Here is a 14,766-nt window from a genome sequence, read left to right as displayed (position 1 = left end):
CCCCACTAGTGCGTTGGGGTTGACCTGAGCTATGAGACATGCTCCCAACAGCTGTGAAGACCTACCCTTAGGGATTATCCTAGATCTGTCCTAATATGTTGCCACCCAGCCCTCTAATATAAAGTCTTTCAGGAAACAGCCTCTCTGCATATAGGTCCTGATTCACTGTCCGCTTACATCTGTGTAAAACTAGCATAAGAAAGTGATGGATCAGGTACACAGAATGGAAGGAATCCAGGGGAAGACAAAGGACTGAGGGTACGTCTACACTACAACATTAATTCGAACTAACTTAGTTCGAATTAGTTAATTCGAACTAAGCTAATTCGAACTAACGGATCCAGACTAAAAAACTAGTTCGAATTAGCGTTTTGCTAATTCGAACTAGCATGTCCACATTAAGTGGACTCTGAACCAGGGTTAAGGATGGCCGGAAGCAGTGCCGGCAGGGCATCAGAGGAGGACTTAGAGCCACCTCTTGCGGTCCCGGGTAAGCTGGAGATGCTGTCTCAGGCTAGCTGAGGGCTGTGCTTAAAGGGTCCCGACCCCCACCCCGGACAGACAGTTCTCAGGGGTGCCCCGCTTACAAAGCAGTCCTGGCTTGGAGTGCCCGGACTACCCACACTGGGCACATCACAGCACTCGGCCATCAGACTGGCTGCATTTGCCGCAGGCTGCCATCTGGGGAGAGGGGACAATTGGGGGGCTGTAGGAGAGCTTCCACCCCCAGAAGCCCGCAGAGCCAGACCAGTCCTCCCCATCGGGGGCTCGTGCCCCATTCCTCCCTCATCTCCTTCCACTTACCCTTCCCTAGCCCCTCTTCTTGATGTACAAAATAAAGATAACGTGTCTTCCAAAATGGAATCTGTCTTTATTGAACAAAACTGGGGGAGACTGGGAAAAGGAGGTGGGAGAGGGGAGGGCAACTAAAATGATCAGGGGTTGGGAACAGGTCCCATATGAAGAGAGGCTAACGAGACTGGGACTTTTCAGCTTAGAAAAGAGGAGATGGAGGGGGGACAGGATAGAGGTCTCTAAAAGCAGGAGTTGGGTGGAGACGGTGCATCAAGAAAAGTTCTTCATTAGTTCCCATAAAGAAGGACTAGAGGACACCAAAGGAAAGGAATGGGTAGCAGGCTTCAAACTAGTAACAGAAAGTTCTTCTTCACAAAGCAAAGAGTCAACCTGTGGAACTCCTTGCTGCAGGAGGCTGTGAAGGCTAGAACTGGAACAGAGTTTAAAGGGAAGTGAGATCAAGTCATGGAGGTTGGGTCCATGGAGTGGTATTAGCCAGGGGGTAGGAGTGGTGTCCCTGCCCAAGGTTTGTGGAAGGCTGGAGAGGGATGGCATGAGACAAATGGCTTGGTCACTGTCTTCAGTCCATCCCCTCCAGAGTTCCTAGGGTTGGCCGCTGTCGGCAGACAGGCTACTGGGCTAGATGGACCTTTGGTCTGACCCAGGACGGCCATTGTAAGCTCAGGGCTCAGGGTCGGGGGTCTCAGTGGACCCCCTTGATTCTCTTGCACACCTGCTCCTGGGTGGCCAGGCTGGCAGCTCTCCTGCCCTAGCCGGCCACTTTCCTGTGCCTAGTGCGGAGATCATGGACGAGGTCCACGATGTCCGCACTAGCCCAGGCGGGTGCCTGCCTCTTGCCGTCCCGGGTAAGCTCCCAGGAGCCGCCAGCCTGGTCCCGGGAAGAGGGGGAGGGCTGGGGGGCATCGGGTGGGTGGCTCGATCCGTGCCAGGTGCAGGGTCTGCTGGCTGGGTGCTGGCAGGATTGCACCTGGCACGGGCACCGTAGCCAGCCCGTGCCCCTTTAAGGGGTCCGGGGCCGGGAGGGGGGCAGACGAGTTTCCCTGGTGTTGGCCAGAGTGGCCACCAGGGAAACCTGGGGAGGGCTAGCCTCCCACTAGTTTGAATTAAGGGGCTACACACCCCTTAATTCGAACTAGCTAGTTCGAACTAGGCTTAATCCTCGTGGAATGAGGATTACCTAGTTCGAACTAAGCGCTCCGTTAGTTCGAATTAAATTCGAACTAACGAAGCGCTAGTGTAGCACCTATGAAAGTTAGTTCGAACTAACGTCCGTTAGTTTGAACTAACTTTGTAGTATAGACATACCCTGAGAGAGTAAAGGAATGTGATATGCAGAGAGAGAATGAGGAAAGGATCATAAATATGAGAGTGGGAGAGGAGAGAGGAAAATAGTAAAGGCTACATCAAAAACAGAGGAGGAAGAAAAACAATCCAAAACCTCAAAATATAGAACATGTAGTAACAGATGGGAATGACAGTTTTCCTCTCTCCTCCAGCATCCAAATCCTCCTGCATATACTACCCTGACCCCCACTAACACCATACTAATACCCAGTATATCCAAATATGCTATGAACCCTTCTCCTTTGAGACACGCATCCTATTTTTCGCTCTACAGCTGGTTGAGCTAGAAAACGAGTTAATTTTAAGTATTTGCAGAAGCCCATTTCAGATTTGATTTCTGTTTGTTTGTATGAATTCATGTATTAAGGTTTGAACAGTTCAAATTCTACTGATGTAACTGACTATGAAAGGCTTTCTTGTCTCCTAGAAGATCTCAAGTATTTCTTGATTAGGTTCTGATTTATAGTGATTCTTTATTAAGATGCATCTAAATTTTAGCGACTAATACTGCAATGCACTAAAGCTCTTGAAGTCACAGCAAAGTTTCATCATTCAAAACATTTCTAAATTTTCCTCAACATTTATTTGATAAGGAGTTTTACCTCAATCATGGGCAAAAGCCTCTTAGCAGGCTGGATCCAGCCTGCCTAGGGCTTTGATTCAGCCTGTGAGGCAGTTCCAGGCCCTGCCCTCAACTCACTGTCTGGGAGCTAGAGACATGAGAGCCTTTTTATTTGCTTCTATTTAAGGGGCTCACGCCTACTGGATGGCTGCGTTGCCTGGCAGCCACCCAGCAGGCACAAGCCCTTTAAACAGAAGCAATTGAAAGGGCTCGCAGCTCTCGATCCCACTGGCCCAGTGCCTGGGAGCTGCCCGGGAGGTGTGAACCCTTTCAACTGCTTCTTTTCAAAGGGCATGTGCTTGCCAGGTGGCTGCAGGGCAAGTAGTTAGAGCAGGGGACAGGAGCTGCCAGCCACGTTATGGGAATTCTAAACCTCCACCCCAGACACCTCTGGGAGGAGGCTAGTCCCCAGCACCCTCTCATGTGCTCTAGGTCCCTTCCATTGGCCAGAAGTCAGGGGGGAGGGACCACAAGTCAAGCAAAGCTCCTGATAGGGTAGCTCCCAACCAAACCACTGCCGCCCAAGGCCCCGCCCCTTCCGGGTCGGTCTGGGGCCACTTCCGAAATTTATGAAGTGGCCACCCTTCAGAAATAATTGCCCACCCCTGCTTTAGGGCCTCGTCCTACTTTCACTTGAGCTAAACTAACACCTTTCCACTGATTTTTGAGTGACAGTTGGATCAGGCCCTTTGTGAATCAAGTTGCGTCAGACTCTTCTGAAATCTGTTGTGCTCTGTTATATATTTCCAAACCTAAGCAGATCCCGTGTTGATGAAGATGACAAACTGTCATTGTCACTAATTCTTAAGAACACTATGGTGAGATTGTTCAATGTTTTTTTTTCTTTTAGATCCCAAAGGAGGATACATAACCTCAATAAAATGTCGACCTTCACCATAGGAAAATCATCCACTAATCAAAGTGGTAATGTTGATGCTGTTACTTTCAGGGGATTTAAAGCATGGGGGGCTGGGGGAGGAAATGAACTCTTTTCATTGCATATGTGCAGTATGTGAACCTAAGCCTAGTGTCACGGTGGATTTACCTCAACATGGTTTCAAATCAGACTGTATACAGGCAGTCCCCGGGTTACGTACAAGATAGAGACTGTAGGTTTGTTCTTAAGTTGAATTTGTATGCAAGTCGGAACTGGTACATATTGTAGGGGAAACTCCAGCCAAACATTTCTCCAGAGCTCAGTTTTATTCTCCCACACCTCACTTCCCTCAGTCCTTTATTCTCAAGCTGAGGTGTCTGCTGAGAAAAGCTGCTCCGCGTCTTCCTGGTCTGCTGGGGGGAAGTAGCTAGTGCGGGGTTGCCTCACCCCGTTTGTAAGTAGGGATCCGATGTAAGTCGGATCCATGTAACCTGGGGACTGCCTGTACTGCACACCCAGGAAGAATGGCAGTCTAGTTATTGGATTAGGCAATACATGCACGGACTGGTTTGAGAGGGGGAGGCAGCAGTGCGGCTTGATCCTTATCAGCACTTTCATTCTAGCTGAAGCTCTGGGAATGGCAGCACCACACAAGGGAAGAATGCGGGAGGGAAACAGCAAGAGTAGAGCTTGGATTTTGCTTGGATTAGTGCCTGTGGTTACCCTGGAGACCAAGGAGCATGCTCAACAACTGCAAAGGGAAGCAGAGAAAACAGGCAGTGTGAGCAGAGAAGCCTTTGCAGAGAGGAGCAGGCTGACTTCCTTGCTACTCTGTCCTTCTCTCCAGTGCAACCTGTAATTTCAGATTTTTGGAGAAGGAGACTTAGCGAAAGAAAACATGGGAAGATAGGGCAGAGGGAAAGGAAATATAATTCACTGGTTGTTATCAAGCAAGATTATTGCTATTGTCAACCCTGTCTGTAATAATGCCTCAGAAAGGAGAAATATGAAAATGGAAGTCAGTGACAATCTTACCACTGACAACATTGGAAGCAGGATCAGGAACCAGCCCTGGAAAGACTTATAGCTGAACATTTCAGAAGCCCTGAAAAGGTTTTGTTCAACCAGCTCCAAGACAAGCAAAGACTAAACAAGCTTCTTACTTGATCTGATCTATTAAAATTAGGACTGTCAAACAATTTTAAAAAATTGATGATGATTAATTGTGGGATTTTTAAAGAAATCTTCATGAATTGCAGTTTTAAACACCATATATTTAAATATTTGTGCATGTTTTCTCTATTGTAAAATATTTTGATTTCAGTTATAGCACAGAATACAATTTGCACTTTAAAAAAGATACATGGAAGAAACAGTCTTTTCACGTCATACAATTATAGTAATACAATTTATCTATAAATGTAGATTTTTTTTGGTACATAACTGTACTCAAAACCAAAACAGTGTAACCATGTATACTTTGTATTCAGTGTTTAATTTAAATTAATATATTTGAAAATATAGAAAAATATCCAAAACTATTTACAATAAATTTCAATCATATATTCTATTTTTGGCGAACAGTCTGATTAAAACTGTGATTAATCGTGATTATTTTTAATCAAGTTAATGTATTTTGATTTGTTTTGTTTATTTAATCAATTTAATCTGTAAATACTTAAGTTAATTTTAATTCGCAACCCTAATTAAAATGTTTACCTTGACTTGAAGCACACATCTTTATACTGCCATTTTTAATAATTGAAATATAAGGTTCTGTTAGTTGCTGCATCATCACAAAGCAGCCATAAGGATTAGTATAGAACAGGGGTGGGCAATAATTTTTGAAGTGGCCCTTGGCCGCACAGGAAGGCATGGGGCCAAGATACTTACAGGTCTGGGGGATTGGTCTGGGGGGCAGGGAGTGACTTTGCCCCCTCCCATGTTCCTCCGAGGTGCCCATGCCCCTGGCGTGGAAGGAGACTTCTCATGCTCCCCCGCCTCTAGGCCAAATAGGACCTGGGGCGGGGAAGCGCGCATAGCTTCTTCTGCTCTGTCCCCACCCTGTGAGCAGCGCGTGGCGCTTCAAAGCACCAAGTGCTCCTGGCAGGGTGGGAGGAGGCTTTGCGCGCTCCCCCGCCCCCAGGCCCTAATTGGCCTGGGGATGGGGGAGTGGCAGGGTCTCCATGGGCCAGATTCACCCGTTTGGCAGGATGGATCCGGCCTGTGTAAGTCCTTTTGCCCACCCTGGCATAGAAGCGCACTACACAGAGTTCGAAGAGGAACTCTTGCGGAGCACAGACTGTTACACGCTTGAAATGGGTGCAACATGTGGTTGGCACCGTGTAAAGCTTGCAACTGAGTTTTGCCCATGCCTTAAGGATTGTTTTTTGTCCCAGTTGTACTTGTTCAAGGACTAAGGATAAGCTGAAGAATAAAAATTATATAAGCGTGGTGGGCGCCAGCAGTGGCAGCCCCAAGTGCAGGAGGGCTGTTAGCAGAAGCTGCCTTGCTCAGGATCCCGATTAATTACTATGCTTAATACAGATAGATAGATCTATCTGTATTAAGCACATTAATAATTTTCATCCTTGGCTTGATCAGTATAGTTCCAGTTTAATATGGATAGGACCATAAATACTGTAGAAACACACTTTAACAGTAAACTATTTTAACTGAGTATTAAAAGCAAATATTAAATGCGTATTGTTTAGTTGCTGCCTCGAGATGGGGCTTCATTTCAAGTTAATTGGATTACTTAAAGTAAGAAATATGATTTAAAAAATCCTAAATAGACTTTGAGAGTGATTTCACTTTCATTATATGCCACTGGAGAGAAATTAATGTTCCACAAACCAGCTTCGATGTTCTCCTGGGTATACAAGGATGTGCATCTTGAAAATACCACATTAGTGCTTGTGCTTATGCATAGTGGCATATGTGTAATTCTGGATTTTTGAAGACATGTGAGAATATAACTGACTTTAGAGCAGAACCTTAAATATGTTGGAAAGGTTTGCAGGAATCCTTTGCTCAGATTATGCTACCGATATGAAAGGAGTCCTGGAAAAATTTCCTTGCTTCTGGTGACGTCCTTGTTTTGTCTACATCAACGCCCCCGCCTCTTCTCTCCCACGGTGGCCCAACTGAGGGGCGCACCACTCAGCGCCATGGCAGGAGGAGGAAGCGGGGGCCGTGACGTACACGGCCCTGCCCCCTGTCCGTGTACCTCACCACCCCGCCCCCTTTCCTGTCCCACCGGGGCTCAGATGAGCGGTGCAGTGCCAGCGCCACTCAGCTGGGCCGCGGTTGGGGAGCAAGCGGCCATTTGGGGTCTGGCTGCGGCCAGTAGCTGCACCCCCCCCACCAGGTCTGCTTCCCGCCCCCCTCCTCCCGTCCAGTGCCACGGCCCCCGATCTCCCCAGCTCTGCTTCCCGCCCCCTCTTCCTGCCAGCCAGCCCCACGGCCCCCCGGACACCTCCCACCTCCCCCCCACCAGCACTGCTTCCCTCCCCTCTTCCTCCGGGACCCTCCCTCTATGGCATCCTGCGCTGCTCAGCTGAGCGGCGCTCCCGCCGGGGGAGCAAGTGGCGGCAAGCGGCCGTTTGGGGTCCGTGCTGCAACCCCCCCTCGCCAGGTCTGCTTCCCACCCCCTCCTCCCGTCCAGCCCCACAGCCCCTGATTCCCCCCCCAGCTCTGCTTCCCATCCCCTCTTCCTGCCAGCCAGCCACATGGCCCCCCAGATACGCCCTGCCAGCGCTGCTTCCCTCCCCCCTTCCTCCGGGCCTCCCTGTTGTACCAAATAAAAGCAAGCAGGATTTTATGAGGGGGATAAGGCAAAAAGCCACATTTATTGTAAAGATAATAATAAAAAAATAAAGAAAAGATAGAAGCAAACAACGTTGTTTAACTACTTATTCCTAACACTACTTAACCCTTATACACTTGTGTATATATATATATATATATATATAACCATTCATTTATACATTTATTTATTCAAGTTTTGTGTATAGTTACCAGCCTGGAAGTTGCTTGTGACAGGATACTGGCCAGGTACTTTGTACACAAGTGATGGTAGTGGGGAGCGAAGTTCTGATTAGATGCGCATTTGAAGCTCCTGGTGGGCTGGCAGCAGAACCTTGGACTTTGATTTTATAGTTTTTTAGTTCAGTTCTTATAGGAATTTTTTCCTATGCCAGTTTATGGAAATTGCTGTATTATGCTGATGTTTCCAGGGTGGCTGCCAGGTGCTCATCAGTGATCTTATCGGGTGGACCTCCAGTTTCTCCACTTGACACCTTTTGGTTGCACTGGCACCTGACGCCTTCTTCAGCCCTTTGTTGCTGTATTCTTAGGCTGGCACCTCTTAGAACCATTCACTTATCATCCAAGCACTCTCTCTCTCTTACATACATTCCTTAATGTTTCCCATACAATGTTTTTGTATAATAATAACTTTACATATATTAGAGTTGTAGTTACAAAAAGTTTCTGGGTGGTATTGCTTAAAACATTCTCTGAGTGCTGAGTAAAGTTACAATGTTTTAAAGAGAACAGGCGTCAATTAAGTAACAATGCCCTTAGTCAATTACAGGGCTTGGCTCCCATAGCAGAGTTAGTGGTTTGACAATGCATTGTTACAATGTATCTTTGCAATGTTAATTTCAAGCAGCCCCTTGCACAAACTTGAGCATGCCCTGGAGCACAGACGGGGGGCGGGGGGGGGGGGGCTGTTTCTGGTTACATAGGATTATATTTTTAACAGTTCTAAGTTACATGACCTAATACATTATATTTTAAAGGGACAATAATAATAATAAATCTAAACATTTAACAATCTTAACAAATAATAATAATAATAATAAGAATAATTAATAATAAATCTAAACACTTTAAGTTGTGGGGAACAAATTATGGGGGGTCACTTTCATTTGGAGGAATTATTTTCAATACATTAATATGTTATCCCTACATCCCCATCCTCCCCTACAGTGCCACAGCCCCCGATCCCTCCCAGCTCTGCTTCCCACCCCCCTTCCGGTCATCCCCGCCCCCTTTCCCTCCCACCATGGCGCCCCGCCCCCATTCCCTTCCCTCTGTGGTGTGTGGGTTCCGGCGGGGGAGCAAGCAGTGGCAAGCAGACCCCAAATGGCTCAGCTGGGCCCGGCGGGAGTGCCACAGCGCGCCACAGAGGGAGGGGAAGGGGGGTGGGCACCACGCAGAGAGGGGAAAGGGGGGGGAAAGCAGAGCTGGGGGGATTGGGGGCAGTGGGGCTGGAGGGGAGGATGAGGGGGCCCGGAGGAAGGGGGGAGGGAAGCAGCGCTGGCGGGGGAGGAGGGGTGTTCGGGGGGCCGTGGGGCTGGCCGAACCGCCACGGAGGGAGGGAAGGGGGGCGGGGTGCTGATGTACACGGCCAGGGGACGTGGCCATGTATGTCAGCGTTACAGACTCACAGACAATGTGCTACTATATATATGATGAGGTTTGCAGAAGTTGGAATAAGCTGTCTGTTATTTCGAAATTATTTCAAAATGATGGAATTGCTGTGTAGACGCTCGCATAGTTATTTCAGAATAACAGCCGTTATTCCGAAATAACTTTGCTGTGTAGACCCATCCACCGAGTATAACCATATACTTTCAATCTGAATGATTTTTGTTATATCTGCTCAAATCCATTTGAGTGAACCAAGGACTTTTGAAGTTTCTGTGCTGGGGTGGTAGGCACCGTATATACATAACCCAACAGGCTTCCCAATACAATGGATGCAGAACCCATTTTTCCTTAAGCACTCCAATTTATTGAGTAAGTGGGTATCCTTAATGGTGGTTTCAATCTTCCAGTTTGTCTGTGTTACTCTGTACCAAGCATTCCTCTAAGCTGCGTGGTAGCACAGCCATGCAACTGCTTAATGAGCCCCACTCAGGAGCTTAGGGTTCTGCACATGAAGCTGCCTTGCTGGGGGAGGGGCACTTCCCCCTAAACTACAGTGGCAGCTCCCTGCTGAGGACAGAGCAGCGAGTCTCTCCTAGCTGGTAGATAGTTGTGGGAGAAGTGCCCTTCTCCCAGCCAGGCGGCTCCATGCACGGCAGCCCTGGGCAGGGTTCATTTAGCAGCTGTGTGGCTAGGCTTAGAGGGAACCTTACTCTGGACCCTATAATTACCCTCCAGCATATCTACCTCTCTCCCCCCGTATAGTATCATCTGAAAACTTGCTGAGAGTTCAGTCCATCTCATTTTAGATATGTGTGTTTGTCCATCCATCTGTGAGTGCATTTGTTCAAGAACTCCTCTTAAATAGTAAGAGCTAGGACCACCACGTTTGGTATGCAGCTTCTTCTTTTTATAACTAAAAACAAGGTGAGGGTTTGTTTGTGCCAGGACAATGGGATGTGCCTTAGGCCAAAGCCAGTGGGCAATCTGCGATGCCCTCCCTCCACCCCTCCCACTCCAGATAATTAATGAAGATGTTGAATAAAACTTGCCCCAGGACTGATCCCTGTGGCACTCCAGTTGAAACCATCTGCCTAGACATCAAGCTGTTGATCATTATCCACTGACACTGACATAAGAACATAAGAACGGCCATAATGGGTCAGACCAAAGGTCCATCTAGCTCAGTATCCTGTCAGCCAACAGTGGCCAATACCAGATGCTCATGAGGGAGGGAACACAACAGGTAATCCTCATGTGAGTCCTCTCCTGTCACCCATTTCCAGACAAACAGAGGCTAGGGACACCAGTCCTACCCATCCTGGCTAATAGCCATTGATGGACCTAACCTCTATTATATTGTATATGAATCTGTCTAGCTCATTTTTGAACACCGTTAAAGCCCTAGACTTTACCACATCCTCTGGAAAAGAATTCCCCACAGGTCGACTGTGCGCTGAGTGAAGAAAAACTTCCTTTTGTTTGTTTTAAACCTGCTGCTTATTAATTTCATTTGGTGACCCCTAGTTCTTATATTGTGTCCTCTTAGTCTACTCTTTTCTAAGCTGAAAAGTCCAAGTATTTTTAATGATCTAGCTAGCTTTCTATCCACCTTTAAGTCCATTCATCTGTGCCATACTTCTTTAACTTGTTGGCAAGAATACTAGTGGAGACTATATCAAAAGCTGTGCTAAAGTTAAGGTATAACTTGTGCACTATAATATGTAGAGATATAGTGCAAACTTTCTCAGAAAAACAAATATTTCTTATGCTCTTAAGTTTTAGAACTGTATTGCACTGTTTTTTTTTTCAATAGGTACATTTAGTGATGTAAAGAGTCCCTCTCCTACAGGGAAAAGCAGGCAACAGGCTATTCAAGATGACAACAGCAAACGAAGGAGCCTGTTGCAGGATAACAGCTGGATAAAGAAAAGACCAGAGGAGAGGTAAAGACAGAATAATTTCAGCTTAGGCAGTAAAGAGCATATACAACATATATATCCTTGACTGCAAGTTAACTTACTCTTCTGGTTTTTATATTGTCTGATTTTTTTGCATGAGTAATGCAAGTGAGTTTGCATTTATTTCACTGTAAAATCTCTATTGGCCCAACTCTGAGAGGAACTGCTGCTAAGTGCGTCCTGCAAGCTGTTAACACCCGCTGCTTCCATTGTTATCTCTGTGGGAGTTTGGGGTGCACAGCATCTTGCCAGATGTTCTCAGCACTTCACTGGATGAACTTTAGATGATATTCCCATATGCTTTTCCATGCCTGGAAACAAGTCATTCATTTAATGTTTGACAGATTTATTTAAGGAATGTAATTGAACCGGGACCAACACTTTTACACAGTGGAGCTCTGTTATTATGATTAGTATTGCAATAATGCCTAGAAGCCCAAATAAGTTCAGGCCACTGTACAAATACATAGTAAGAGTGTCCCTGTTCCAAAGAGCTTACAGACAAGCATTGCTGTCAGTGGAGTTACTGTGGTTTAAAACTGGTGTGAGATCTGAGTCAGGAGATGAATCTTTGTCAAGAACTTGGACTTTATTTAAATAATCTGATTTTCACTAAAGATCTGGCTTTTTCCCCCCCTCCCCCAGCACTAATGAAAACTATGGCAGAGTTGTGCTTAACCAATACAAATCTCAAGAGAGCTTACACAGGTACAGTAAGTTGTATGTCTATACATCTTTCAACTGCTATTGCCAAAGGTAAAGGAAAATAAACACATGAAAATCCTATTTATTCAAAGAACTGGCTTTGTTCAGTTCAAACCTGTCTTGCTCCCATTGTCATTAATTACTTACCTCCTATCAACTTCTTCAACGGAAATAGAATCAGGTCTTTAATTCTGAATATATCTGAGTACTGCATTATGTCTTAAATCAAAATTTGCATATTGTTTAATTCATTTGATCAAATGAATTAAAATGTTAAAATACATGTGTATATATGTTTATTAGAATAAAATGCCATTTTTGCAAACAAATGCAAATTTTAAAATTAGTTTGTTTTTGATTACATGTCTAACTAGTTTTTCTTTGTAACAGTAACTTAAATGAAAAGGAAGATCAGAAAGTGTTACTTGGCCGATACAGGTCTGATACCACTTTAAACAGGTAGCATATTATTACGTTCAGTATTTTGTCATTGTTGTGCAAATGCTGCTTTGTATCTGTTTTGTCTGCAAAAGGAAAAGTATTATGAAGTAAAATGTGTTTGAGCTGAATATTAATTTTTGCATTTATACCACCATAATCTGATTTATTTATATTTTAGAACTTCTGAACATGTTTTTTCCTCTAAGATCTTTTGGCATAGTTCTGTGTCCAGAAAGCATTCAGATAGCAGGATGGTATAGCAGTTTCTGCATCAGTTTTTGTTGATGTTTAGACTTGGATGTACATTTAAAAGGGATTTCCCATTTTTATTACTCTGTGTCTGTAGAACTGGTTAGGGTCTTCTATAAAAATGGATATCCTAGTATTGTAAATGTAATTCCTTCTGATTTACTCCCATGTAAGTGAGCAGAGAATTGGGTCCTCTCTGTGTAATATAAATATATACATTTCTGCCAGCAAATACAGTTGCCGTGTATGTGAATTAGCAATGGCCTAGCCTCAAAATGTTCACATTGAGGAAGCCTCACCCAAGTTTCTGAGACACTATGTTTCCCTCCAAAATGGATCATAAATCCCTCCTTTATTTATGAGAAGTGGGAAGGGTATCTTAGGGTACATCTAGACTACAGGGTTTTGTCGACAGAAGTTTTGTCGACAAAGCTTCTGTCGACAAAGAGCGTCTAGACTACATTCAGTTCTGTCGACAAAGCAAGCTGCTTTGTCGACAAAACCCTGTAGTCTAGACACAACCCTACATGCAATAACACCTTCTGTCGACAGAACTCTGTTGACAGAAGGCGTTATGCCTCGTAAAATGAGGTTTACCGGCGTCGACAAAACTGCTGAGTTCTGTCGACGTTATGTCGACAGAACTCAACGGTAGTCTAGACGCAGGTTTAGTTTTGTCGACAAAAGTCCACTTTTGTCGACAAAACTCTGTAGTCTAGACACACCCTTAGGTTTCCCAGCTTTTTTCTCCCTTCTTATTGAGAATCAATTACATCTGTGGGAAAGAGGTGAAAGACATGCCTTAAGATCAGGTGGTCATCATGATGCACTTTATGCTGTGGCTTCTTTGTACAAAATATTACTGACTCTAAAACTGATGTGCTGAAGAATAAACACTACCAATTTACTTCTGTGATATTTGAGCCTTGAAAAAGGTGACTGAAGTAAATAAAAAGAACACTCATACCCATCTTAATCTTCCAGTGCATTGTTGCCATGAAACTCTGAGTCACTAGCACAGAAATACTAGGGAAATTAAAGATGTAGATATAGTTTCTCCTGCAATGTCCTGTCCTCCATAAAAATTAGAATGCAGGACAAGTGCCTTAGCCTCTTAGTGAATAACAGCTGATTGAGAATTAATTTAAGAAATTTTCATCCCTATGATGCCTGTAATGTTAGAAAGTTTAGTGAGACCTCCAGTGGTCTCCTGAATAACTGCTGGTACATGCGAAACTTAAACTACTTGCATATCTAATGTTAAGAGTTTAAAAAAAAAATCTAGAGAACACATTGCACAAAGTGGGCTGTAGAATGTCTGTGGAAGAATTCCTGTTGAAAGCAATCAGATGTGTATCTGAGAGCAGAATATGTAATTCTTTGTTTGACAGTGACATCTGTTTAGTAGTTCTATGACTGAACATGGCTAATTATTGTTCTGTGTCCATTGCATTGTATGGGTACTCTTTTATTTTAAAAAAGAATAAATAATTGAAATTATTTTCACGTTTGTATTTAAATAAAATGGGTCTCAACTGACAAGCGTTTTTCAGAAAAGGTGAAGTAATATCTTTCATTGGAACAACGTCTGTTCGTGAAAGAAAGAATGTGCCACAGAGCTCTTCTTTGGGTATTTTTCATCTTCAGAGCTCTTCAACTGTTTTCAGTAATTTAAGCCAGTTAAGTGAAGAGCGGTTAAGACAAACATTTCCAATTTACAGTTTATCATGAATCTTAAAGTATGTATTATACACTTGATCTTTGTGCTGAACTCCTATTGGTATTAATGGGCATTCTACACATGGAATAAGGATAGAACTTAGTAAGTGTTACCAGTTCTCCTAGAATACATGTTATACTCAGACTGGAGTGAAAGATTAAAATGCTATCTTATCTTAATTCTGAATTCACTAACAGTTAGGAAAAGTTTTAGGCAATGACTATAGAATTTATAAAAGACATGAAAAATCATGTGCAGCTGTTACCCCTGCAGGTCAAAGCTCAGTTCCATCACTGATTCTGTACCAGAGTATTTTCAGATCACATTGATTTCTAAAAACTATCAGGAAAGAATATTGGGCAGTGGAAGAGTCATTTGATTGTAAATATACAGCATTGCTTCATCAAAAGGCTTTCTAACAGTTTGATCTTCACTAGTGTTCACAGCCAGTTTAAAGGAAAAATCTAATTAGTACATTTGAATGATGACTGTAGTATTTACAGCATATTTAACCATTCAGAATTTGTAATCTTTTTTCAGCAATATGCTGACATTGAAATTATTTTGATTCAGGTTCTATACTTTTCTTATTTAT

The 14,766-nt window shown here is 44.2% G+C and overlaps 1 protein-coding gene across 2 annotated transcripts in view; it reads left to right on the top strand.

Moving 5' to 3' along the window:
- The window catches only part of SCEL (sciellin), a 71,916-nt gene that overhangs the window by 9,968 nt on the left and 47,182 nt on the right, over positions 1 to 14,766 (top strand). The window contains exons 2-5 of one of the 2 annotated variants that reach the window (XM_006116447.4): positions 3,633 to 3,706; positions 10,912 to 11,041; positions 11,702 to 11,764; positions 12,152 to 12,220. In XM_006116447.4, coding sequence (XP_006116509.1) covers positions 3,664 to 3,706; positions 10,912 to 11,041; positions 11,702 to 11,764; positions 12,152 to 12,220 — 305 coding nt within the window. In that variant the 5' untranslated portion in view covers positions 3,633 to 3,663. The remainder of the gene's footprint in view (positions 1 to 3,632; positions 3,707 to 10,911; positions 11,042 to 11,701; positions 11,765 to 12,151; positions 12,221 to 14,766) is intronic. The other variant, XM_006116448.4, reaches the window with a different exon arrangement.

The sequence above is a fragment of the Pelodiscus sinensis genome, chromosome 1 (assembly GCF_049634645.1).
Source record: "Pelodiscus sinensis isolate JC-2024 chromosome 1, ASM4963464v1, whole genome shotgun sequence".
NCBI lineage: Eukaryota > Metazoa > Chordata > Testudines > Trionychidae > Pelodiscus > Pelodiscus sinensis.
The sequence above is the reverse complement of the archived record's forward strand: the minus strand, read 5'-3'. Positions and strand labels throughout refer to the sequence as shown.